Source organism: Helicoverpa armigera, chromosome 19 (genome assembly GCF_030705265.1).
Source record: "Helicoverpa armigera isolate CAAS_96S chromosome 19, ASM3070526v1, whole genome shotgun sequence".
Lineage (NCBI taxonomy): Eukaryota > Metazoa > Arthropoda > Insecta > Lepidoptera > Noctuidae > Helicoverpa > Helicoverpa armigera.
The window spans coordinates 5631411-5658765 of NC_087138.1; the positions used below are offsets into that span (position 1 = coordinate 5631411).

The following is a 27355-nucleotide window of genomic DNA, read 5'->3' on the forward strand; positions in this document are numbered from 1 at the left end:
AGGCGATGATTAAAAGACAAAAAAATTATGAAAATAACTGGCTATATTTCACAACAAAAATAAAACTTTGACAATATAATATCCTAAATCATTCTGGTAACTAATGAATATCACTCGAATAATATCTTAAATTAAATAAAGTACTTTTCTTTACAACTAGATGCATACTACACACGCTACTTTTGCCTACAAATTCTGGTATTTCATTCTTTATACAATACATTGTCATGATTTGGCTTGAAGAAATCAAAATAAATGGTGGCAACCATTAACCATTGATTTCATAATGTTTAATTTTTACAATATTAACGTCCCAACTATGTTGGGGTCGGTTTCCAGTCTAACCGGATGTAGCTGAGTACCAGTGCTTTACAAGGAGCGACTACCCTATCTGACCCCCTCAACCCAGTTACCCGGGCAGCCCAATACTTCTTGGTTAGATTGGTGTCAGACTTACTGGCTTCTGACTACACGTAACGACTGCCAAAGAAGGTTTATGATAGTACAAATTTGATTGTTTAAGGAATATTTTTTACTGGTGGCACCGTACATTACATAATTACATCTATTGTAGTTATTTACTTACACCTACAAATATTACACCTATAAATAGTTACTAGTCTACCGATCCGTCAGCTTTATTCTGATTGGTCCATTTGGCGTGTACATGGGGTGTATGTGATAATCCATGGGTTCATGGTGGTATTCCATTTTGAAGGCTTGCACCATCTGAAAAATAGATAGATAATTTATTAGGTACACAGTATTTTACATTTTTGATCTTGGAACTAAATAAAATAGGTGACATAATGAACGGTCTCATTTCTAAGAGTGATCTTTAAGATCTTTTGTGGAATCAACCTCTTAAATTGCATATTAAAGTGTGACAGCTATTTATCATTGTATGGACTTTTATATAATAATATTTTCTCTTAAACCCTTACCTTGCAAATAACAGTATGTATTTCCAGTTCAGCAAATCTTCTGCCCAAACACATCCTCTTCCCGTAACCAAAAGGCAAGGAAGCGAAGGCATGATGCTTCTGAGCGGGAGATCGGTTCAGCCATCGCTCCGGACGGAACTCTGACGCGTTTGAGAAGTAGTCATCAGTGTTGCCCATTACGTAGTGCTGGAATATTACTTGAGTCTGGAAAATAAAATAGGGATTTCATTAATTACACATCAAAATAGATAAAATAGAGGACATGATCAAATATTTTTATTTTGGTAATAAGAGCATTTTGTTGGTACAATGGTGGACTTAATTAAAATTTGGTTTCATATTCTGCTCTGAGGAGTGGATAAATAGCTCTAAATTGTAATTTGAGCAATAAAAAATTACCTACAGAGAGAACTAGTATAGAGGAAGTTTGAGATGAAGATTGTTGTAGCCACTGTTATAGGAAACATTTTTAACAACAAAACTTAGGCAGGTAAGACTAGCGGGAGAGACTACAGTGTAAACGGGGCCAGTCTATCTCTGGGTCTACGCTGGACACTCCCACACAGGCTTTAAAATAAAATAAGTAGTAACTATAAATGGTTAAACCCAGATACTTTGTACAGACTCAAACGAATCCAAGGTTCGGAATTTATGTATGACCTAAGTACCAAAAAAATTAAGTAACTTACGCCTTTGGGTATATTGTAGCCGCAAATAACTGTGTCTTTAGTTAACTGTCGACCGTTACCAATCACCACGGGATACATTCTGTAAAAACAAATAACATTAAATGTTGCATTACATGTTACAGGACCTTTATGCAACTAATACCTCAAATATATTTTCAAAAAAGTTTCACCCTTATTAATAAACATGGATTAAGATTACCTATATAACCTGGAATAACATAGCAACAATAATATTTTCGCACGTTTAAACGTAGGCTAACTCTACTCCGTGCTTATTAGGGTCAATCCCCACTGAAAGAGCAGCGGCCGGCAGCGGCCGTAAATGCAAGGGACTGAGCGCGAGCGCGGCGGGCCGCGCGGGCGCCGCGCTGGGCCGCTCCGCGCCGCGCTCTTAGGTCGCTGCCTCGAATTTTGCGGGCAGCGGGGCGGCAGCGGCGGCGGCGCGGGCGGTCGCCGTTTGACTGGAGCTCACCGCTCGTTGCCCGCTCCCCGCGCCGCTGTATTCGAGGGCCGGTCCATTTGATTATACGCGTAAGATCCTGCCGCTCCCGCGCCGCCGCCGCTGCCGCCCCGCTGCCCGCAAAATTCGAGGCAGCGGCCTAACATTTTCCGTGCTCTTTGCTGCTCTTTCAGTGGGTATTTACCCTTAGAGTATCGATGCATAGAGTATGTTAATGACCGGGGCTAAGTTTGCCTCTAAGATCAAACAGACATTTGGAGACACCTTCTTTTTTTATTGGAAATCATCAAATGACCCCCCTCCCGCTGTGGACTAGCAGCGGTGAGGCAGTGTCAGACTCTAACTGACTAAAACCCATCATATTCGTTCTTAAGCCCTTTCTGTACCAGGGCCGTGGTAACTCTTTCGAACAACTATAGACATTTGGACATACCTCAATACTTCCTTGACGCAGGCCTTCAGATACGGCATCTGGTTAACATCGCCGGGTTTCATCGGCCTGTCCTGCAGTACTTTGCTAATTTCTTCATACAGGCGCTCCTGCACTGATGGTCGTAATGATAGCTGATACAAAATGGAAGCTACCGCGTTTGATGTCTGGAAATAAAAGGAAAAATATTGAATATTTGTTTCAAACAGAAAGAACGATGGGAACACTAAGAACAGGTAAAAAAGAACCATGATTTTTTTTAATCCTCAAACCGGCGTGGTTTCTATAGTTACGACTTCAATAACAGCATTCTTGCATTAATAGCTGTTGCACTGGCTATATGACGGATAGACTGAGAGACTGGAAGAAAATGCATTCTACGACCAATTTTCAAAACAGTTTCTAAACTATACAGAATATTCATGTACCAATTTCATTCTGACATACTGCTATAAGCTTTTGACTAGGTGCTGCAATAAGTCCCATATCCACTATCCCATATGTAGGTACATTGTACATCATATCGGTACATACTCTGTACAATACTCATCTATACTAATATTATAAAGCTGAAGAGTTTGTTTGTTTGTTTAAACGCGCTAATCTCAGGAACTACTGGTCCGATTTGAATTTTTTTTTCAGTGTTAGATAGCAAATTTATCGAGGAAGGCTATATATTATATATAGACTACTTTTACCTGTACGGGAAGTAGTTCCCACGGGATGCGGATGAAACCGCTGGCAGAAGCTTACTCTATACAAGTACTGACCGTATCAATCCCCACTAGGAACAGGTCGAAAGCGGCCACAGCTGCGACTCTTGGCCCAGCAGCCGCCACCAGGTCTTGTAGCAGTGACTTGCTGCTGCCGGTCGCTTCACGCTCCGTCATCACCTTATCTATGTCCTATGCTATATGACCCATGCATATAGTGTGACTAATACAAGTACTGACCGTATCAATCCCCACTAGGAACAGGTCTAAAGCGGCCACAGCTGCTACTCTTGGCCCAGCAGCCGCCACCAGGTCTTGTAGCAGTGACTTGCTGCTGCCGGTCGCTTCGCATTCCTTTAGCGCCTTCTCGACATGTCTGAGAGTCACGCTGTGGAATGTTTTGCTATTAGATTTTAAGTTGCAAGAAAAAATGAGCAGGAATAAGCTACTAATTGCTAAGCGTTTAGTGTAAAATTCCAAACATACCAAGTATGTATGTCACCGTAAGATTACAAACATCGTTAGATTACAATCTATCTCGAGAGATTGTAAACTGTCGAATTATTGTGAACCGTAACATCTGATTGCAATTTAACGTATTATTTTTCGCTATATTATAATCTATCGATGAGAAATTGTCAAATTGTCAACTGTCCGAAAGCTCTCCCTGATTCGTCAGTCTTTTTGTAAGATCGACCAATCACGATTTTTTTCAGAGTTATTTTGTTGACCAGGCTCAATATCCGACATGGCTAATATTATTTAATGAGAACACGTAAGTTTCCACGCATATACAAATATTAAAACACGAGAAATTAATGTAATTTAGGTTATGTTCGGAAACTAACACTAATTTGATGGTTTATCGTTCAAACTGCTTTTCTTTGGTTAATCACAGATAAATTTTACATCCTCAACACTTTTATATAACTAATTCTAAAGATATAAGTTATTTTCAACAGGAAATCAATTTATAATCACGAAAACACAGTTGTTTACACAATCGACAACAAACGAAATAAACAAACAAAATGGCGAATGCCGTAGCGGCGGGGGCACATTACGTTCTACCAATCAGCGCGCAAGATGCATTCCGTTCTACGCCAGTTGACAATTTGACCGCTTTACATTGATAGATTATAATATGACTATTTTGCATTAAGACAAAACAGGTATTATATGTAGAAGAAAACACAGCAATGATGTGAAGAAGCAGTCCTATGATTCTGTGAAAATATCGAGAATATCAGTCATATCTGTATACAAATCGAGAATATCCTCCCAATTTCTGTCACCACAGGGCTATCTGTCATACTTTACCGCCAAATTTTCAACCGGCGCCATTGCAGTCTTCATCATCAGCAAGAACCTTGGCTCATTGCTGTGTTTTCTTCTACATATAATACCTGTTTTGTCTTAATGCAAAACAGTCATATTATATGTCTTCGAAAACACAGCAATGATGTGAAGACCTGTTTGATATCTGCTGGTGATCAGAAATTATAAAACACAAGAATGCAATGTGAGAGTAATATAATTTACTAGGTACTTCCTTATAACCAATTTACTTATCACTCTCTTTGAACCATCTTTAACTTTCAATATTTGCTGGGAAAATGTTAAGAACAAAATCCAACCACACTATTAGTTTAAAATATTTATATTTTTCTTACCAAGAAACTCAAATTAAACAATTCAATATGAAAACAAAAAACATAACTTCCTTCTTAGGATTGATAAATAAAAATGCAGTTTAACTGCTACAAATTAACAAATAATTTTCAAACATAAACACTTCAGTTGTTCAGCCTTAATAATTGAGATCAAAATCACATTATCATAAATAATCAAATATAATCACTATTAATCACATTGTTTTAAAATTATTATAAAGTAGACCAGGGACATCCTCACTGACAGGCTTATTTATATTTCTACAATAATATTTAGAAAAGGTTTCCACACACTTCCAGTTTCCTCTTTCTAATATCTCCTGTATAGGTCTATTGTCTAGCCATCCCCTGGAGGCCACTGCTGACCTTATGCTGCCTGGAGAGTAGCCATCTATCTGTGCCAATTTGAAGGCTGACCTCACCCATCCTGAGATCATGGTCTTAGAGGCAGGCTTTGTATCACCGGTGATTGATATAAAAAGGGAATTAACATTTGTAGTTTGATTGCGTCTAGTCTCTGAAATCTTGACTAACTTCTTAACGTTAGTGACTGGGCAAAGCTTAGAATCTTGGTGCTTCATGAGAAGCCAGCCTGATTGTCTTTGAGAACTTGTGTCTGTTTTTGAGCCAAATTTTGGCCAGAATGTTACTGTGTCCTCAGTTTCAGCATATCCTTGATCACCAAGCTCCAAAAGTGTAAGATCATGCAACCTTCGGCCAGACGCAAGTAAAAGAATCAATGCAGTGTGTCTGCTTTGATAAAAAAGAGTGTCTGGAAATTCTGAAGACTTTAACCACTCATACAATATTTTAACATCCCATACTGGTAGCTTTGCTGGGCGTGGTTTAGCTAGACTCACTGCCTTTAAAACCTGCTGAACGAAAAAATTTTTGGCCAAGTTCTCAACCCTAGGTGCACAGTAAGTTGAGACAGCAGACTTGTGCAACATTACCGTGCTGTATGCAAAACCTTTCTCTAAGTATAAATTAGCTAAAAATCTGGCTAGGTCCTTGCCCTCTGGGCACTTATTATCCACTCCATGGGATTCACACCAAAGTATCCATCTTTTTAAAGGTGCACTATATGTATTAATAGTGGAGGGGCGCCAGCTACTTCTCAACAATCTTTGTTCGTCTCTGCTCCAGTCCTTTACTTGATCTCCCCACCCCCAATTTTCCAAACCTGAAGTACTAGCTTGTCCACTGACGGTGGAGGTAGTCCCGTCGTCCTGTCCAGCAGCACCTCCCTCAGGTTCTCTATGGGAAGTGGGGTACTTGCGCGTGTCTTCAGGTCGGGAAACCAAAAGCACTGGGTCCACTGTGGCGCTATCACAATGTATGTCCCTCTGGCCTTGTTCAGATGTGCCAGAACCCTGGGCATCATGCTTGGAGGTGGAAATACCCAAGCTGTCTGAAAGTCCCAAGTTTGGCTGAAGGCGTCGCAGAACTCTGCGGAGCCATCCCTTGAGTCTAGACTGACATACCTTGAAACTACTGCCGTGTGTCTTGTAGCAAAGAGATCTATTTCTGGAACCCCCCATTGTCTGAACACTGCCTCCGTGGCTGGTGGCAGCAGGTGCCACTCGGGTACTGATTTTCCCCTTGACAGGCAATCTGCAATGCCGTTTAGGTTTCCTGGCAGGTGGTACGCTGTCATCGTTATGTTCAGCCGACAAGTCAACTCTAACAACTGGGTTGTTAGGCCTAACAGCTTCAAGGACCGAGTCCCGCCCTGATTCCTTATGTACGCTACTAGAGTCCGATTGTCGGTCTGAACCAAAATGTGGGCATTCTGTAACAATGACCCCTGTGACCTTATTACCGCATAAACGGCATACATCTCTTTTAGGTTCGAGTGCCAGGCTTTTTGGTTCGTGGCCCATTTGCCTGAGAGATACTTGCTGTTTAGACTTGCTCCCCAGCCCGCATCCGCTGCGTCTGTGGTCAAGAAATGCGTTACCTCTTTCTTGAGTAACGGGTTTGGACAGCCCTCTACTGCTTCCAACCACCACCGGAAGACCTCTCGCACTCCGGAACTCAATTTTCTCTTCTGGTTTCTCCGGGAGAACCTTCTCAGGAAGAGTTGGGCCTTTCGACAGTGAAGACGGCCCTGGGGAATCGCATAGTTGGCGAAGTTTAGTTTTCCCAACACGCTTTGCAACTCTCTTAACGAGCAGTTGTCCCGCTTTAATAGCTTTGTCAGGGAGGCTTTTATTCCTTCTACCTTTCTGATGGGCAAGGCGATTGTTAGGTACTGAGTATCCCAGACCAGGCCCAAGTATTCCAACCTGTGTGTTGGTTCCGTCACCGACTTCTGGTAATTCAGGTGCCAACCCAAAGACTCCAAGACGGCCAACGTTTCCGCAACTTGTGCCATTAACTTGGATCTGTCCTGACAAGCTAGGAGGAAGTCGTCCAAATAGACCAAAAGACGAATGCCTCGATTCCTGAGGATCTCTGCCACCCAGTTTGAGACTGCCGCAAATACACGGGGTGCCGATGATAGGCCAAATGGCAGAGCAGTTAACTGGAGAATTTTAGGCAACCTCCTCTGAACACCCGGTGAGAGTCATTCTTCTTTAGATCTGGTGGACTTATCGTTATTGGCTGTGTTAGTGGAACGTTGACGAAAGGGCCGGTTTTTATTAGAAGTATGCTTAAATTTCTTATCAAACTTTTTAGATTTATTTTTAAAATTATTTTTTCTATTTTGAAAGGGCTCACCCCGCTCTGTAACTTTCCTTTCCTTGAGGTAGGTTGGAGTATTCAGCCAGACCTGAGACCCTCCGAGGGACTGTATAATAGGCTGTAGTGCCTCTCTGCTAAATAAATGTTCAGCACTAGGTGGAACATTCCTCAATGTGTTCCTAAGGTTTGTATTTGAAATTTCTGGTCAGTGGGTCGTCTTAGGGGCGGAGTCTTTCAAAATCCTGTCCCGCCTAACCTCAATAGATTCAGATCGTTTTCCACAAATAATTTGCATTGTGGTCTCTGAATTTTTATAACTCGAAGACCCAGGTCCAAAAATCTCTGACATTTTGTCCACCAATGACTTGGGGTTCAAATTAGTTGGATACGCGCTAGCCCAATCTACAATATTCTGTAAACCCGATTTCAACAATTGTCTTTGCTCTAAGACTTTGTTAGATATACCAGCTAAAAACATTTCAGTAGCAGCTAAATAATCCTTATTCTTATTAAAGTGACACAACTCATCATTGACCATAAGGCCTGTAAATCCTGGGGTTGCAAGGCAACCTTGCAAAGCTTGTTTGTATCTAATGCCCTTCCAAGCCTGCGAGTCAAATTGTTGCAGCTTATTTAACTCATTAAACCTATCCTTATCACTAGGTGGAATATTTTTCTTACTGTCTATCTCGGTGTTTAAGACACCCAAATTTAGAGAGAGCGACTCGGGCTGTGCCGGCAAAGTAATAAATTCTTCCGCACAACTGTCCTTAGCAGCAGAAGGCTGCGAGCTCGTTATTGTACTATTTGGCGCTGCCCTACCATTATAGCAGTAACCTGACTGATATAAACTTAAGTAATTAGACAAATACGCCATTTGCGTCATCAAAGTATCAACACGAGGATCGGTACGGACATGTTTAGACTTGTACTTACGGTTCCTCGCCGACGCACGAGAACGCTTATTAGGCAAGGGCGAAGCCGTGCCCTCCTCAAACTCCGAGGATGAGGAGGAACTACTTTCCAAAGCCTTCGAGCTTGTCGACGACGATTGCCCTCCATCCGGAGCGGCCGCGTCTCGCTCGCGGTTCTCGCACGTATTACTCACCGAGTCCATTTTATTATTTACACTGCCGTGTTTTCTAAACTCACTTTTCCTAGGCTAAATACACTAGGAACAAATTTTTTTGCACTTGAAAAAAGTTTTTCACGCGTTTCGAATGAATCACAAGAATGCAATGTCGCCGGTTGAAAATTTGGCGGTAAAGTATGACAGATAGCCCTGTGGTGACAGAAATTGGGAGGATATTCTCGATTTGTATACAGATATGACTGATATTCTCGATATTTTCACAGAATCATAGGACTGCTTCTTCACATCATTGCTGTGTTTTCGAAGATATATAATATAATGATATTGCAATCAGGTGTTACGGTTCACAATAATTCGACAGTTTACAATCTCTCGAGATAGATTGTAATCTAACGATGTTTGTAATCTTACGGTGACATGTATAACAAAAGAGATTTTTGTTCATTAATGTTTTAAAAACCTTACTAGAAGCATTATGTAAAGTCATATAAATATTTTATGTCATGACCACTCTCATCTGCGAGAGTGCTCATAGCATCGAGCTCATAGTGGCATAATTATGCCAATGAGGGTTTTCTAAAATGGCAATCCACGAGGTGGCAGCACCGAGTCGTCAGGTCCAATAACTGTCAAAGTGCTTATCTTTACTATGAATAGAATAGTGAACGATTTTAGTGTTTTTTTTATTTTATAATTAAAGCACTGCATTATTGTTTTACTATTGCGGTTGAGTAAATAAAAAAAACTAAATCATATTGTGTTAACAAATTTTTCAACAAGCTTTTCCTTAGTACCAGTGACTTTTGCACCTTCTCTCTTAGCTCAATTTTTAGTTCGGAAACCTTATTCTGACCGTAGTCCATAATAAAATCAATAACACTTCCAATATAACAGAATTTCAATAAACAATAAGTTCGGCACCTACAATTCCATACTATTTGACAGCTGTTTGGACCAGACCATAGACATAATATTAGTAAACAGGACTGCGCACCTATACCCAAAAAACGAGCCGAGTGAAACAGTTAGTACCGAGGCTGTTTGTCCCTTTCTAATAGGGTGACTATGAGATTAAGCTATGTGAGACAAATCCGAATTTGCTAAGATTATTAAACACAGATTGGTATTGAAGTTTTAACTTACTCAGTTTGTGACCTTAAGATACTAATATCTGCTTTTAAAAATTAGCGGGAATTAGCCGTATAAAAGCAGGGAGATTCGAAGTGAAGACTGATTTGTCTGTATTTTTGCTTCACATATAGACTGCTAAGCCATTTATGTCGCCTTCCTTCATTTTTTGGGAAGCTATAACAATAGTACAACAGTTTTAAAATCCATCACCCATATTTTGACTCATTACAAGAATTCATGGGCACCCTAGTTGTTTGATTTACGAAAATGTTAATATTAGCTAACCTGTGGAACGATATACTGCAACCCCCATAGGATTCACTTTTACAAGTATAAACGCAACACTTTTTCACTATTTTAATAGTTTAAATTGATATAATACAAAAAATATAAACAACATTTTAAATGCTGATTACGCGCCAAGAATGTTCAGGGTTACCGCTAGAAAATAAAAAAAGCAAAATAAAAATTTATGTTGTTTATGTTTTAATAATAAATACGAATAAATTAATGCGATTGTTATTAATTTGTTGACTTACAATTGTTAAAATAAGATAAAAATATAAGTGATTCAATTGTTTTTTGGGAAGACAAAACTTTTGATCACAACATTTTTTTATGCTGGCAAGGTGTTAGAAAGAGACAAACAGCCTCCGTGCGAACTATCCCTCTCGGCTCGGATTTGCCTCTGTGTATTATGCAACCAATTTAGTACCTTATTGCGTTAGAATAGAGTTCATTTTCGTAAATATATATTTTGAGCGTGCGCAATCTTGTTTAGTAATATTATATCTATGGACCAGACGCATACGTGGCGCCACCCGGTGGCAGAAAAAATTTCAAAAACCCTCATTGCAACCACTACGGGACTAGGCTCTTATAATCTTTCCATACATCTCGAGTATTGCGCTCTTACAGATCGCTTGTGTCTTTAAGCCAACTAGTTATTTAACGTATACCTTTCATTACCTTACATGTGCCTTCCGTTACCTTACGTTTTGTTCCTCACCTAAGGATAGTATCTAAAGCAGCAACATATTGTCGGAACATCTTGGTAGGGTACAGTCTCCACCAGGGCGCACGCAGTTCCAACTCGCCGACGCTCAGGAAGAAGGTCTGGACTGCGTGTATGAGCTTCATGCTTTCCGAGTCTTCCGAGGCCTCGAAACAGTTGAGGCGAGTGTCTAGGGCTATGAGGCTGAGGGCTGTGATTAGAAAATGGTGTAATTAGTATGGTGTTGATTTAGGTGACTTTAATATAGGAATTGGATACTTTGAGACATTTTGGGAAAATAGGTTTTCTTCTAAATGGAGAAAGAAAACCATTTAGAAGACTATGACAAGGCAAGGGGACAAAATAAATAAACATAGAAGATGTTCAGGTCTCATCCTTGCAGCGACACTTTGAGTATTATATTAAGTAGGTGGTATGTAAGTATAGTAGGTAACATGGCTAAATATTTATTAAACTGCTAAAGATTACTTACATTCCAAAGACCACTTGTGTACTTCATTCAGGAAATCGTCTGGAGTTTCTGAATTTTCATTCCTTATTTTACGTATTCTGCAAAAATACCGTAAACATTTAAAACTATCTTCATGTTGATCACCTGAGGAATAAAGAAAGGATATTTAAACATACCTTTGGATGAAAGCATCAGCTACTTCAGCTACTGGCACCGTGTATTGTGCAGCGGCGCCAGCACTTAAGGCTACACGAGACACTTTTGTCCGGAAGGCTGACCAGGATTCACCGTGACTGAAACACCACATAAATCTTATGAGCAACTTATTTGACATGAACTTAAGTTTTTTCTTTTACATTGCCACTAGTTCGAAGTAACTAGCAGCCAAAGTTATTTGTAGAACAACGTAAGTACTTACATATAGCTCATTTGTATTCAGCGAATTATGTATTTTTTGTATATTTTTTCTGAATGCTTATTTCAAAATGAACCCAGATTCAATCAATCCATCGAATCATAAGCTAAATGTAATGAAAAAGCACTTACACTGCAATGACTCCTGCGCAGTTTTCCTCGGCTCCGAAGAAGTCTTTCCTGAGAGTGTGTTTGTAATAGTTCAATGAGGGCATTGAAGGTCTGTAAATAAGAAAGTACAAAAGATTTGATAAATAGGTAGGAGTAATGTTTATCTGTTAGGTAGATATCATTGTATTGTCGAATATGTTTTAAATGGGAAATAACAGCATTTTTAACTGCACCTTATTTTAGACTATATCCCAAAATATATGTAGGTACATCGAGGACATTACTTCTTGTAATTAAAACTATAAAATTCGTTTCTCACCTATGGGGTGCAGCATCTTCGCCTCTAAATACACGTTCAACTTCACTGGCATCGAAGACAAACAGCATATCAGGTCTGCCAAGTAGACCTGTCACCTTCACACAGTTCCCAAAGTCTTCCCGAAGAGACAGACATACTTTGTCGATGTGCTCCACGGAATAGCCACCTGAAAAAATGGAAATACCAGATTTTTTATTCGGGAAACAATTGGTATTCGGAACACGTTATTATCTGTCTAGCCATTTGCAAAACCTCCTAGGGTCTGATTCTATTCTTACCAGACGTAGCTGACTACGTGCTACTGAGAGTACCTAACTGACCTCCTCAACCCAGTAACCTAAGCAACCCGATACCCCTTTTTACATAAAACTGGTTGTCTGACTTTCTGGCTTCAGACTACAGGTTGTTCACCCGCCAAAGTTGTTCAAAGGACTGCGGATGGGACCCACAAAATATTGCCTCCCAAAACTCGGAAAAACTTATTATGAGGTAGGTAAGTACTTAGGTATATTACACATATTACAACTTCTCGAGAAACCTAATATATCAAGGTGAAGTGTAATTTGAACCGCGTAGAAACTAAACACCGCAAAGCATTCCCATTCCTTGCCATTTCACTTTCGAGCCACGCGGTCAAAGTCACCACCTCTCCCTGAGAAAGCGAGAGCCAACTCGATTAGCCTCATCGATTCACTTTTATCGATAATTGGAATCTTTACATTTTGAATTGCTGCCTTGGCGAGTGTGTCTGCATTAACGTTACCCACGATGCCCGAGTGACTGGGAATCCAGGCCAGAGTAACTTGTATACCTGAAGAGTGACATTTGAGCAGGATTTGTTTGATCTGGAGAGTAATAGGGAAGTTATGACGAGCACGAAAAGGGAATTTAATCAAATCTTGAAGGCAGCTTAGACAGTCTGAAAGAATTAAAGTTTTGTTTAGGCTATGGGATTCAACATATTTAACAGCTTCTAATAGGGCTATTGATTCCCCTGTATAGATAGAGGAGTGAGGAGAAACTTTATTGTTCAAAATAATTTTATATTTAGGAATCCAAACTGCCGTACCCACAATGCCATCTTCTGATATTTTAGAAGCATCCGTATACATAGTGAGCCAGTCTTGCCAGTCCTCAGCTAAGATTTTATTTAATTTATTATTAGCAGCAGGGTCATTCTTAGAAATGCCGAGGCTGAGAATGACTTTTGGTTGAAAGATTAACGCTTCGAAACTGACTTCAAAAAGAGGGTTAGTATTTGACTGGAATAGTGATATGTGGAGATCATTGACTTTACTGAAGCTGTTAATAAGGGGAGGAGGAAGTTTGTGTGACCAGTAACGGGAAGAGGCAATAAGCTCATGCAGTGTTTTTAAAAGAGGAAGAAGGGGGTGGGATTTAATTTGGAGAGCTTTGAAAAAGAATCTATCCGAGAGGTATTGTCTGCGTAAATTAAGAGGAGGATCCAAACATTCCACCTGCAGAGCGTTTATAGGGGAACATTTCATAGCTCCTGTAATAATTCGCAAACATTTGGCTTGGATCTTATCCAATTTGGCTAAGGCAATTTTGTTACATGGCTCCAACAGAAAGCTGCCATAGTCAAAGTGACTCCGAATTATGGCATTATAGAGGATTTTTTGGGTTGATGGGTGAGCACCCCACCGAACCCCAGAAAGGGCACGTAGGGCGTTCACACCTTTTTCACATTTTTTACTAATGTAATCTAGATGATGGAGGCCAGATAATTTAGAGTCAAGAATCATACCGAGAAATTTAATTTTGTCAAGAATAGAAATGGGAACATTATCAATAGATAGGTTAATAGGGGGGATATTACGTTTTCGAGAAAAAACAACAGCGTTGCATTTAGGCACTGATAGACTAAGGCCATGGTCGCATAACCATTGATTGAGGTAGTACAGAGCAGAGTTTAAGCGAGAAGAAGCATCTTGAGGGGAAGAGAAACTATAATAGAGGGCAATATCATCAGCATACTGTAGAATTTTGCAGAAGGAGTTAACAGAGGATTCTAGATCGTGAGTATATAAATTGTACAGGATAGGGCTTAAGACCGAACCCTGGGGCAGGCCTTTCCAGACTAAACGGGATGGGGAAACGGAATGTTGATGACGGATAGTAATCGATCGAGACATTAGCAAGCTGCAGATTATGTTGACCAACCTCACAGGAACACTCAGCTGATGCAGCTTCTGCCTGAGTAGTGGAAGTTGGACGTTATCGTAAGCTGATGCAACATCAAGAAAGACACCAACTACGCTTTCATTTTTTGAAAAAGCGATTCGGACATCCGAAACGAAAATGCTAAGGCTGTCCAGAGTACCCATTCCTCTTCGGAAGCCAAACTGTGAAGGAGATAAGATGCCTTTACTTTCCAACACCCATTCAAGCCGGTTCTTTATAAGGTTCTCCATGATTTTGGCCAGAACAGAGGACAGAGCTATGGGTCTGTATGAGGAGGAATCTTTTGGATTTTTACCAGGCTTTAATATTGGAATGATAATTTGGCATTTCCAAGACTCGGGGACTACGCCAGAGAGGAAGAAAGAATTGAAAAGGTTGAGGAGTATTTGTTTACAAAGAGAAGAGGATTTACAAATGAAAGAATATGGGATACCATCTACACCCGGGGCGGAATCCCGCAGATGGTCCAAAGCACAAGATAATTCAGAAAGAGAAAAAGGTTCATCGAATTTATCAGAAGAGGGGGGAGGAGAGTCTGGCAAGTAAAGGCATTCGAAACTAGGGACAGAGGGAGGGGCTAGTTTACTTATGAAGTCTTCTAGCCAGCAGCTGGGGTCATTGCAAGAAATGTCTGATGAATGGTCGTCTAAAACTCTGCGATATGCTTTTATTCTTTTCCAAACTATGGATGCTGGAGAACGGGGAGACAGAGATTCGCAGAACTTATGCCAACCAGATTTTTTCTTTTTCGCCAACAATCTGCAGGTGCGAGCCGAAGTTTTCTTAAGACTGAGATAATTGGTCATATTAATAGAGGAAGCATATCGGTTTTCAGCTTCTCTACGTTTTCGAACGCTATCGGTACACTCAGCGTCCCACCATGGAGGGGAAGAGATAAATTTCCGGGCAGCGTTTTTAAGGGGGATAGACGCGTCAGCCGCACGTTTTAAACAAGAGACAAAATTTTCATACACGTCACGGGAATTAGAGGAGTTTACCTGGGGAAGGGAATGAAGTTCTGAATCTACCAAGGAAGAAAATTTACCCCAGTCAGCTTGAAGGAGGCGATATTTCTGGAGAGGTTGAGTGGGAGGGTTAGGGGAGAAGGAGTTATGAAAAGTAATTAAGATGGGAAAATGGTCACTGCCATATGAATTAGGCAGGACAGACCAGGAGAGAATTGAGACTAGAGAGGGAGAGGCAAAAGAAAGGTCAGGGACACTAGCATTCTGTGTAGGGGAGACCCTACGGGTAGCAGATCCATCATTCAGGACACAGAGGTTCAGATCATCCAGTAGGTCTAGTAGAAAGCTAGATGAGGGATCGTTAGTATGAGAACCCCAGAGCGTGTGACGGCAATTAAAATCGCCTAGCACCATCAAAGGGCTGGGAATGGTGGAGAGAATATGATTAAATTCGGTCAGGATGTTGGCATTTGGGTGAGGAATGTAGGCGGACACAAAGGAGACGTCCATGACTCTAATGGCAACAACATGGAGACCAGGATTATGTAGAGGGATGGGAATCTGGGAAAAGGAGACTGATCTGCTAACCAGCAGGGCGCATCCCGCTCGACCGTCGTCTCTGTCATCCCGGAGACACGAGAAGCCAGGAACCCTAAAAGGGGACCCCGGCCTCAGCCACGTCTCCGACAAGGCAAAAATAACGGGATCGTGGCGATTCAATAGGTACAGTAAATCGTGCTTTTTTTGAGTGATACTTCTGCTATTCCATTGAAGGATCTTTGGCATTTCTGCGGATCCAAGATTGAAGCAGCTGCTCAACAAGTATGAGGACGTTGTTCGGTATGGCATCACTAAATTTGGAGAGGATGTTGATAAGGGAGCAAGTAAGAAGTTCAATAAGGTTATCATTGGGAGTACAAAGGGGAGTGGATTCTGTGTTAGGGGGCTGCTGTAAAGCACAACCATTTGGCTGAGCGGAGTTGGGGGACGATACAATCGACCTATGGGCCTGAACATCGTATGACTTGCCCAGCTCGGGTCTAGGTCTGGGGGAACGGAAAACTGTTTTGGTGTACGATGTTTTGGAGGGGGAGGCAGGTGTAGAAGAAGGAGACAAGAGAGGGGTAGCAAAAAGCTGAGAGAAGTCGGGAGCGGTAGCCTGTGTGGAATGGTATTGAGGAGAGTTCGCTGGGCTGTGACGTTGGAGTAGAAGCGTTTAACTCGGGGGAATCTTGCAGAAGCCTCACTATAGCTGAGGTTCTCCTGAGACATAACCATTTTTATATTTTTTTGGCGTGAATGTTCAGGGCATTGCTCGTCTGTAGCCTTGTGATTACCACCATCGCATAAAATGCAAGTTGTCTGTGAGTCGGGGACGTCGCAGCTGTCACCAGGATGTGGCTGGGCACATTTAAAGCATCGAGCTTTCGACCTACACTGGGAGCGGATGTGGCCAAAACGGAGGCAGTTGCGGCATTGAATTGTTGGGAGATGATAGACAGAGACAGGGAGGGAGGCATTGTAACAGAAAACTCGCTCTGGAAGAGTTTGACCAGCGAAAGTCAGTACCACAGTAGATGAAGGGGACCACGTTACTGTATCCCCTTTCTTATTCTTAAAGTTGAGGCGTCTAGCCCGAATGACCTCCCCACAATTGCGAGGAGTTTCTACCCCTGACACTAAGTCCTCCAAGGTCCAGTCGGTAGGGATATCCCTGACAATGCCCATACGAGTAACATGGAAGCGGGGGATCTTAGCGCTATAATTATTTGAGGTAAGAAAGTCACTCTCCACAAAACTATTGGCCTCAGAAGCTGTCTTGAAGTCAATGGCGAGTTTATTGCGTCCTAGGGACTTAATTCCACCTTCAGAAATGCCTTTGACATTATTTTTGTGTAAGAACTGAGCGAACTTCAGGACTTTTAAAGTTGTGCCAGTGGCAGGATCAGGCTCAATTTTGGATACAAAAACAGTGAAGGGTGCTCTGTCACACTCATTGTAGGAAAGTTTGGAGTTGGTTTCGAATCCAGGCTTCGAAAATACCGACTGAATCGAGTCAGACGGAGGTCTGTTTTTCTTGGATTCAATGGAGGAATCTGAATCCGCAGGTCGTTTTAGGGCAGATCTCTGCTGAAGACTTACATTTATGTCTTGGGAACAATCTAAAATGTCTATATCTGGAGGTGCCCCTCCACCCCCATCAGGGGGTTCTTTGTCACTCATTTCCCAAGGAAATGAGTGTTAAATACTTAGACTAAACAAATATAGACTTACAAAAATCCTTCACCAAACAAAAAACAAAAACACAACACAGAAACAGCACTAAAACCTCTTTCCGAAAGCAAAATTTAAGGTTAAGTAAGCACACCGTGTCAAGACCAAACCTCGACTCCCAAAATGTGATTAACTTGAGTTTTAATATCATGACAGATTTGTCATTTATTTAATAGAAAGCAGCATTTCTATAGACTAGGTATATAGAATTTTTTTACATAAGAATAGGGCTGCCATTTCGAATTTCGCCAAACCCGGACAAACATGAAAAAAAACCCGGACATTTGGCGTAAATCGCATTTTTTCCCCGGACGTGTCCGATTTTTTTTAACAAAACTAGAACTAATTTTTAATATTACCATATACTTAAATTCAATGAAGTGCTTCCTTTCATGAAAAGTCAGGGCAGTTTTGAAAGATTGTGACTTAATGTATTTCGAAGCTCATATGGAAACTAGGAGTTACCTTCTTGTTAGTAATAGGACTTTAAAGCGGCGCTACCTTTTTGATAGGTTAGACAAAAAAAAATTGAAAAATACAAAGAACTGCAAAGTGAAGTTGCCGCGAGCGTAGCGAGCGCGAAAATTTTTGAGTTTTGGGTCACTAAAGCACCTAAACTTGTATAATAAAAAAAAATCCGCAAAGTGAAGAAGCCGCGAGCGAAGCAAGCGCAAAATTTTTTGAATATTGGGATATTAAAATAGCTAAACGTAAAAGAAACAGAGTCAAGGAAAGAAGCCGCGAGCGAAGCGAGCGCGAAAATTTTTGACTTTTGGGACACTTCGACTTCTCCAGCAAATGCTTGTTTATTTGTAATTTTACAAGGTTAAACTTCCATACAAGGCAAGCAATCTTATGTTTTCAACTCGTAGTTGATGAAGGCGAGGCAGGCTAGGAATTAGCTTGGTTGGTGGATTTAACGATTGTTTGACTTCTTATCCTCTCAAATCGAGTGATCGTCCTCTGAAATTTGCATACTAAGTTAAGACGGCTTTGTGAAAAATGTCCGGGTTTTCCCCGGACACTTCTTGAAACCCCGCCCGGACGGCCCCCGGACGGCCTCCAAACGAGGACAAATCCGGGGAAACCCGGACGGATGGCAGCCCTACATAAGAAGCAACAGTTTCTAGAAATAAATATTACAACATTTGTCATATGTCTAACTTATAACTTGCCCTTCCCTACCGAGTATCTCTGTCGCTCTAAGGTTTGCCGTTGGAGACCCCAAGTTAAATGAGTGTGCATAAAAAATAAATAATAATGACTCACTATGTGCGAAACGAATCGAATATATAAATAATGAAAATCAGCTGGAGCGATAATGTCACCGAAATTATACAGCCTAAATACATAAATATAATGTTCACAGAATTATTAATCAAAAACTTTCCCATATTACATATAGAGCTATCACAAACATGCATATTTGTATGCACATTAAATATAAATTATATTTTTTATGCACGTCAAGTGCAGTGTTCATATTTTTGCCATTAACTTTCACGTTCTTTAAATGTGCTGGAGAATATTTTGCAAAGTATAACATAAGAGAGCAATATTTTATTGCTGCATATTTTATCCGTCCATAGAATCAAACAAAATAGAGAGGTAGTGATTATTGCTTCAGATTATAAAACCACTTTACGGCCTAGTAACCAAGAACTCTGAATTGTCATTATATTAGAAGAATAGAATGATTCTTATTAAGTTTCAAAAGAGGTTTATCCAGCTCTTTTACTTCCCCTGAAATCTTTAGCCCTCCCTAAACTTTTCTGTTAAATTAGCGTGCCAGTTTGCAAAGCGTATATTCAATAGTTGTAAATTAAATAACGTTTAGTTACCTAACGCAAGGAAATACATCATTACCAAAATTGTACATAATTCTCCGAGCGTCCGTCAGAAAATATTTGTTCAAAGGTTCTTGACTCGCAATGCTAAAGTGACCATTGTTTTCGCAATGACCAGGACATCCGTGGTGTGTTATCTTTATAATTATTTATTTGAAACAGGAAAAGACGTAGCTACGGTGTTATTAACTTATTACCCACTAGTTTTTTTCAACACTAATTAACTTCTTCCCGTCCCAGATAAAATATAGCCTGTGTTACTCAGGGATAGTGTAGCTTTCGCATTGAAGGAACTTTTTAAATCGATTCAGTAGCTTCAGGGGCTTACGAACTATTTAGTAACCTGTACTTTATGATACGAACAAAAGGAAAAGTGTTTCCTCTTTCTACGAAAAGACCAAACAGCTAGAATGTTACCAACTTATTACCCATTCATAAATTCCAGTTATTTCTTTAACCTTTTCAAATGCATTGTAAACAAACAAAGTACGAACGAGACTCATAAAATAAAACACAATCACCATTGTATGACAAGTTTTACGTAAACGCGGTTCGCGGTTCCCTGCCTGTTTAGAAATCTTGAATGCCTATTCGATCAAGATTTTCTATTCTGAGGTTTATACCCTTAAGTTGCAGGTTAGCTTTCTTATTGCTTTTCTCATACTACCAGTTTTTATTGAAGGTAAAACAGTAGCGATTTGTGGTTGAAGCTTAGGTTTCACGACGGTTTAGTGGCTAATAAAATCGAGGCACTATTGTGAGTCGATGTAAACGATCGGTCGGTGTAAAACAAAGTTTATATTTGTTTGAAATCAATTAACTCACATGTACTTTATCTAACTTGTATTTTTCATTTAAAGGTAATTAATAAACACTAGAATACAATTGATCAAACTTAATTTAATTAGAGACATAATAATTGAATGCCTTCTCGCAATCCTAAATTGGCAGGTTAACGCATGGTCACCATCATACTTATCGGTTGCACAAAGAAGGAAATTCATTGCATGTTACGCGTGATTCCTGAACCTGCCCCTATTACAACAGCATGTAATACCTACATAGCATGTAAAACACTTGTTTGCTTATAAGTATCGGTAAAACAAATGTTTCGGGTCTTGCATGCAATCATTGATTTATACATTCATAAATCCACAAATACTTAAAAATACATAAAAGTTGTTAAACATTAATATTACAACGAAGAGTTTAACATTAAATTATAATATTACCAAAACAAATGATACTTACCGCTTGAAATGCAACCATAATGACAACTTTTATGTCAACCAAACACAACATAATGTTGAAAGCGTCATCAAAAAACACAAACTACATAAAATAAACAATAATTTACGACTAGACATTGTTAACGAGCATAAAGAACCAAAATATCGACCTTGTCCTACATATATTTCGTCACGGTGGCTGTGTTAAAGAAAATTGCTATGCCTCCTGTGTCGGCAAAGTTATGAAATACGACAACAATGGTCTGATGGGTTATTACACCGTAATTATTGAAGATTGCCTCGTGCAGCCTATCGTAGCATCGTAATGATTAAATGTTGTTGATAATAATAGTGGAGTGACTGATTAACTAAAGCTGCAGTGCCCAATTAAAAACTGCATAAACCTAGTGTCTGTAAGGTTCTCGGATGAACAAGAAAATCATGATTGAGAGGCGCTCGCCAATTTCATTTTTTTGGTGATGAGAGTTTTGTTTTTGTGTAACGTACATACATGTGTATCAATTTTAAAAGTAAAGACCCTAAGGTACCAAGAAGGTTTGTAAAGTGAGTCTCTTGAGAGACTTTACAATCTATCTTCAACGTTAAAGTAAAACTTACAAAATATGCTTAAGTAGAGGAATTAACATCAATAACACATAATGACAATGACATGTAAAAAGGCACACCTACCATCGCCTAGGGCTTTAAGAAGAATAATGTAAAAATTACACAACATATGACAACACACGTGTTTTATAATGAAGATAATAATATAAATAATCAATGACGAAATGAATACGTTGACAAGTAAGTACTTATGTGACATAGACACAAGAATCCAATGGGACAAAAATTGAGAAAGAATTCAACAGTCTTATAAATAAAATTTCCTAACAAAACGGGTTCTTTATACTTGTGAGCTAATTGTAAAACCATAATTCGCCCACATTATTTGCTATTCAAATATACTTACTCAATGTCTTAAAGATGGGCTTATGATGTTTATTCACATATCTTAAGGCGGATGACAAATAGAGCTGATCGGTACAAGTATTTGTTTTGTGTGGTTAGTGTTATACAAATGATTTATTAGTATTTGTTGCTATTGGTGTATTGTTGTTGAAATAGCAATAAAATTGGTTGGTTAACTTTACGAATACTCTAACACGCTTATAATTATTAACGTTCGTGTAATGGTGATTTCCTGACAGTTCTAATTTTTACCTGGCTGCACGCATACTGTTTTAGAGTAATATAAAAAAGGAATAAAATACAAAATTATTGATTAAAGGTGAATAAAAACTCGAGGAAATCTTAACTATAAAGTCTGAAATCACAAACCCCCACTAAGCAATCGTGGCGATTAACGCTCAATCTTTCTTTGTGTGAGAGAAGGCAGTACCCAAGAGTGGGACGATGAAAAGGTCAAAACTTGGTGAAAAAATCCTGTAAAATAAAACCTACCAATCCGTGATTACTAAATCATAATATAAAATGTTTATTGAGTACAACCTAATAGATCTTAGCTAGACTATAATAAAATTAGGCATGTTACACATCGGCTTCAAGTTTACCAGTTCAAGGCCAGTCCACATTTGACAAGGTTTTCGATACGTCATCTGCATACCACGTATCAATGTATGCAAGATACGTAATATGATAGTCATTATATCGTAATAGACTACAATTTGTAATCCTAGTACTGTTTTATGGGACCACTTAGCGCATCGTGAATTAAGTAGAGATGATGATGGTTGATAGTGGAAAGGTCACGGTGAACATACATTATTTTTAACCGACTTCAAAAAAGTAAGGTTCTTAGTTTGACGTTGTTTTTCTGACGTCAAAAATCATCAAATAACCCCTCCCGCTGTGGGTTAGCAGCGGTGAGGGAGTGTCAGACTCTTACTGACTAAAAACCGTCGTGTTCCGTCGTGGGCCTTTTATGTACCAGGGCCGCGGTATCTCTTTCGAACAACCCGCAGCCCCGGCAGTTCTTAGTTTGACCTGCATGTGAGTTTGTGCGCGATTATCTCACGTTAATCTGGAGAGATTTTGACGCGGTTTTCAGCATAGTATTTGTCGAAGGTTTTAGGTGTATTATTGAAGTCGGGGCCGACTGTCATTTGAACATCCTTGGCGGATATTACTGAGAAGGGGGGGTAAGTAGCCTGTAAGTTTGACAACCAGCCTTACCTAGGAGTATTGGGTTGCCCGGGTAACTGAGTTGAGGAGGTCAGATATGCAGTCGCTCCTTGTAAAACACTGTATATGTTTTTCTTACTTTTTGTTATACATATTAGGAATGTACAATCATTTCAATGCGTAGATAAACGGTACTTTAAGGTACCGACATACAAATTTTGTAGAACGGTTTTCCATGTGATCTGTTTGTAAATGTTACATTTAACACGAAACTACCGACATCAGAGATAAATTTTAGAGTACATTGAAGGAATTTTAAATGCGTGTAAATGCACTCTGCGTTCATATGCGTGAACTTGAAAGATGGTATTTTTAATAGCCGTAAACCGTGAACCGTTGTCTGCTTTTCAATTTTGTTATGAACTGCTTAAAATCTGTATGTTTTTTAAGTGTCATTTTACCAAAAAAACTTTTTTTTCTATTACTTGGTAGTCATTATTTTGATAAAAACTCACATTTAAATATCAATCTGGATACCTATTCATCTCATCATTTGAAATGACATTGTGTTAGTCATAAATTCCGCCATTTGCAAATTAATCGGAAGTTATTTTATATTTTATAATATTCGCCTGACCATGGTCTATAAAAAGTCATTTAGTTGCAAAACCTTGATTAAGAGTCATTGACCTCGGGCTTATTGCCTCTAAGCATTAGGGTATAAGCATATTAGACACACATACACACATATAAGACACCGAGCAATATTAATTCGAGTTGATTTCCCCCATATATGTCCCACGGGAAATACGGAGAATTTTTTTCAATACCTGGAGTCATTCAATTTCGTCAGAATCGGTCCACAGGAGTTTTCGAAAGCGTTTAACAAAATAATTTTCTTAATGTTAGGATTTAGATTAAAACTGCAATTTGAATGCAGAGCAATACAGACATTCATAATGAACTAAATCATGAATATAAGAAATGAAATCTCAGTCTAGACTTGCAAAGAAAAAGTTATAATATGTATCTTTTAATGCACTCTCGCGGACTTGAAAGTCAGACGTTTTTATTTGTCTCATTTTACTCAGACACCTAATGTGTTGATTCTCGCGAGTTGTATATTGTATGCAACCAATTTGCACTGCAATTATGCTCTTTGTGTTATTTTAGTAGATTCATTCAGTCGACGTGTGAAATGACACTTTAGTGTATGCAAATCATTAGCCATTTGTGTGTTATTAATTAAATATGCTATTTCAATGTTAAGAACTAAAGGATGCGTAATTGAAATATATGACTACTAGCATTCAACATTATTTTGGTAAGAAGTTGTAGTATTTTTATTTACAAAATAGCGAAGTGAAAACTTTATGAAATTCACCTTATGAAACAAGCTTTCATCCGCACCTGTGGCCCGTGGGAACATCTCCGCGCGACGGGATAAAAGCTTGCCTTATTTGCCTGTTCTCAATAAATAAGACATTTAACGCTAAAAATATTATTTTCCTGAGTTCCTGAAATTAACTCCTTCTCCCAAAAAATCAAATTAAATACTTACCAATATAAGGCGTGAATCTCCAAGTGTTCCCCAAGAACGGCAGAGGCCTGGGCCCCGGAACTTCTTCCCACGACTTGATCGACGGGGCCATGTCGAACACAGACGAATCGATCGCCGCGTGAGTCGATCGCGCACGATAACCCTTTGCCGGACACGACTGTACTGGTTTTGTACCTGTTAACAAACGATAATTGGGTAATTTTTTTTGTACATACCTCTAATAAAGACTTGTTAAAATAGGCATACGTTTTCGGTTGAAAAAACAAATAGGAATTTTTCCACAACTTGTAAAAATTCTGCCAAAAAGGTGACTTTTTCAAGTTTTTAGCAAACCTATGATGTTGACAACTCTCGATAATGATGATAATGATGATGAAGGGGGTAGTATAAGATGATAACCACTGTGTTACCCAGTAAAGAACTATACAGCCTCATGACCATCACAATCATCTCATACCTATTATTAGTTGGTTACAGTGACTGCTTAGTACTTCGATAATATGTGGGACCTAGAATTTTCAGTTCATATTTCCACTCTCGAGAAGAATACATTTTACGGTATTTAATGGACTACGAATATATCTCAAACAAATCTTCAAAAATACCTAGAAGACTAATAAACTCTTCCTTCCTAGAACATGTCGATAATTCAAATTAATCTAATCCAACCGGTCCTATTTCTAGATTGCGAACAACCTTAAAGATGTATATCAAATTACTGCATGCAACTGTACCTTGCGTGCTGAACTCAAACACCGCGAATGCTTGCATAACATATGTAGTACACAAGAACATATGTAACAAAACACTACCTACTTACTTCTAATTAACTGTTTCATATAGTTTCAACCAGTCTGAAGACTTCGTTTATAACTTCGTTTATAACCCCCTTGTGAGTGGAGCGAAAAATCTCTGAAGTTTAGTGTGATCCTCCTCTCATAATGGTTAATAATCATTAATATGTAATTACCTATAGATATAGATATTCTACAGCCGGTAATTCTTTACATCAAGCAGACACATATTTTCATAATGTGGATTTAAAAGCTATTCCTTCATTCAAGTTGTCAGTGCCTACCTAGTCTTTTCTCCTCCGTGGTGCCTACTTATTTAAATCGATTGTCCCTTGAAAACAACAAACTTGAATTTGTATTTATAAATAACCTTTGCTTCCGGATAAATGTAGATATTTAATAAGAGCAAAACAATCGCGCTTAAAATGTCATGCAAATCTGGTTTACTTCGAAACTACGCACCTACATTACAATAATTAAGCAAGTAAACTAAATGGATCAGAAAAAAAAATAATACAGAAAGGTCATTTATCAGACTGGTCTCTTGACAGGAGTCGTGCATTTTCTGTCACGTTTCAAGGGCCTTATTTTATGTACGTGAAAGTAGTCCTAACTCGTGAGGAAAAGGTACGATGCCTTTTGATGCACTAAAAAACTAAGTATTCCTAACTCTTTCACACATGATAATTATACAGTAACTTTGAGCGGCAATGTCACCAACAGTCAATTAGGTAATCTCATAGAAAACTTGAGTACACGGGACACGGGAATTTAGTGATAAACATAAATGTTTCATTAATCAGACTGTTATATCTAGTGGGTTAAATAGGGCCTTAGGAGTACTACGCGATGACAACAATTATATCAAAACTGCTCAACACATACTGTATTGTCCAATGTACATAAAATAACCTATTAGTCTCATTAGCTAATTCCCGCTCACTCTTTATTTAACACGGAACACTATAATATTCTGAATGGGTCTACTTACCGTACTACTATCTGAAGTGCTTCCTACGTTTCACTACGGCAAGCAAATTCCCATTTGCATTTGCAATCAGTTAGTATATAGCACTTACAAGCAAGCTGAACCTCGATTAAAAAGGTGATTGCCATTAATCATGTAACGGAAATTCATAAATACTCTGTAGTTTGTACTCACCGATTTCTAATCCACTGTCGGAAGCCTGGCTTCTTTGCGCCGTGGTGGAAAGGAACCGGCCAGAAGTGATGGTCCGTAGGGGCCATTTCACTACGCTCACTCGACTCCTCATATTTTTAGTTGTGTTAATTCCTGTAAAAAATCGTAAGGTAAGGTTGAAATAACGAATAGTATTGGTATCGTTTTTATTTCTCTAACATCTGAATTAGAATGCTTTTTACATTTCAGCATCAGTCGTAAAAAGTGAATATATTTTATTCTTTATTGCACACTAAACAGTAAATACATACGGGATACAGACAGTTATGTACAACGGCGAGCTTAACCCAGAATTGGGTTCTCTTACAGCCAACCTTAAAGCGATAGAGATATTCGATAGAGGTAGGGTCAATTATATGTGCACAACAAATATGAAATACTAAACAAATATTAAATAACAATAAACTAAACATATGTATGTAGTAGAGGCTACACAGTATATAAACATAATACATATAGAATATAATATATATGTAATATAATATAATATATATATATATAAGAATAGAAATATCATCTTGATAAATAGTATTCCTTTACTCGTCTCTTAAATGCATCCAACGATTGGCTTTCGCGTATCGAGTGTGGAAGGGAATTCCACAGTCTCACAGCACGAACAGTAAACGATCCATCATAGCGGCTCGTAGTGTGGGAAGGGACACGAAGAAGGAGAGATGAGGAAGTGCGACAAGGTTTGCCTCTCGGAACAAGAAACTCAAAACGTTCCCGAAGATAACTTGGTGAGAAGGGATTATAGAGAAGAGAGAAAAGAAAAGAAAGTATGTGAGCATCTCGACGCCGCCGAATAGGCAGCCACTTCAGCCGACTCCGAAACTCCGACACGTGGTCGTACTTTCTGAGCCCGAAAATGAAGCGGATGCACAGATTCTGCAGACGTTCAAGCTTATCTAGAAGTTCCTCAGTTTTTATTTATGATATAGAGATTTTATTTATGTATTACGTATTTTAAGTAATTATTTGAAGTGTGCAGGAAACTAGGTAA

The 27355-nt window shown here is 39.1% G+C and overlaps 1 protein-coding gene across 1 annotated transcript; it reads right to left on the bottom strand.

The window, feature by feature from the left end:
* Nucleotides 1-25: 25 nt before the first annotated feature.
* On the bottom strand, nt 26-26441 carry LOC110376697 (probable cytochrome P450 49a1). The gene is made up of 12 exons (XM_064039342.1): nt 26314-26441; nt 24358-24531; nt 12132-12297; nt 11834-11923; nt 11464-11580; nt 11309-11385; nt 10831-11026; nt 3477-3624; nt 2527-2690; nt 1634-1712; nt 945-1148; nt 26-729 (listed from the first exon to the last, which is right to left on the bottom strand). The coding sequence occupies exons 1-12, from the start codon at nt 26423-26425 to the stop codon at nt 622-624; spliced, it is 1635 nt and encodes a 544-aa protein (XP_063895412.1). The 5' UTR covers nt 26426-26441; the 3' UTR covers nt 26-621.
* Nucleotides 26442-27355: the final 914 nt, after the last annotated feature.

Coding starts and splice junctions, on each gene's coding strand:
- LOC110376697 (XM_064039342.1), bottom strand. CDS start 26,425: ATGAGGAGTCGAGTGAGCGTAGTGAAATGGCCCCTACGGACCATCACT. Junction 11,581..11,833: donor TGCGCAGGAGTCATTGCAGT/GTAAGTGCTTTT, acceptor GTGGTGTTTCAG/TCACGGTGAATCCTGGTCAG. Junction 730..944: donor TACATACTGTTATTTGCAAG/GTAAGGGTTTAA, acceptor TCTATTTTTCAG/ATGGTGCAAGCCTTCAAAAT.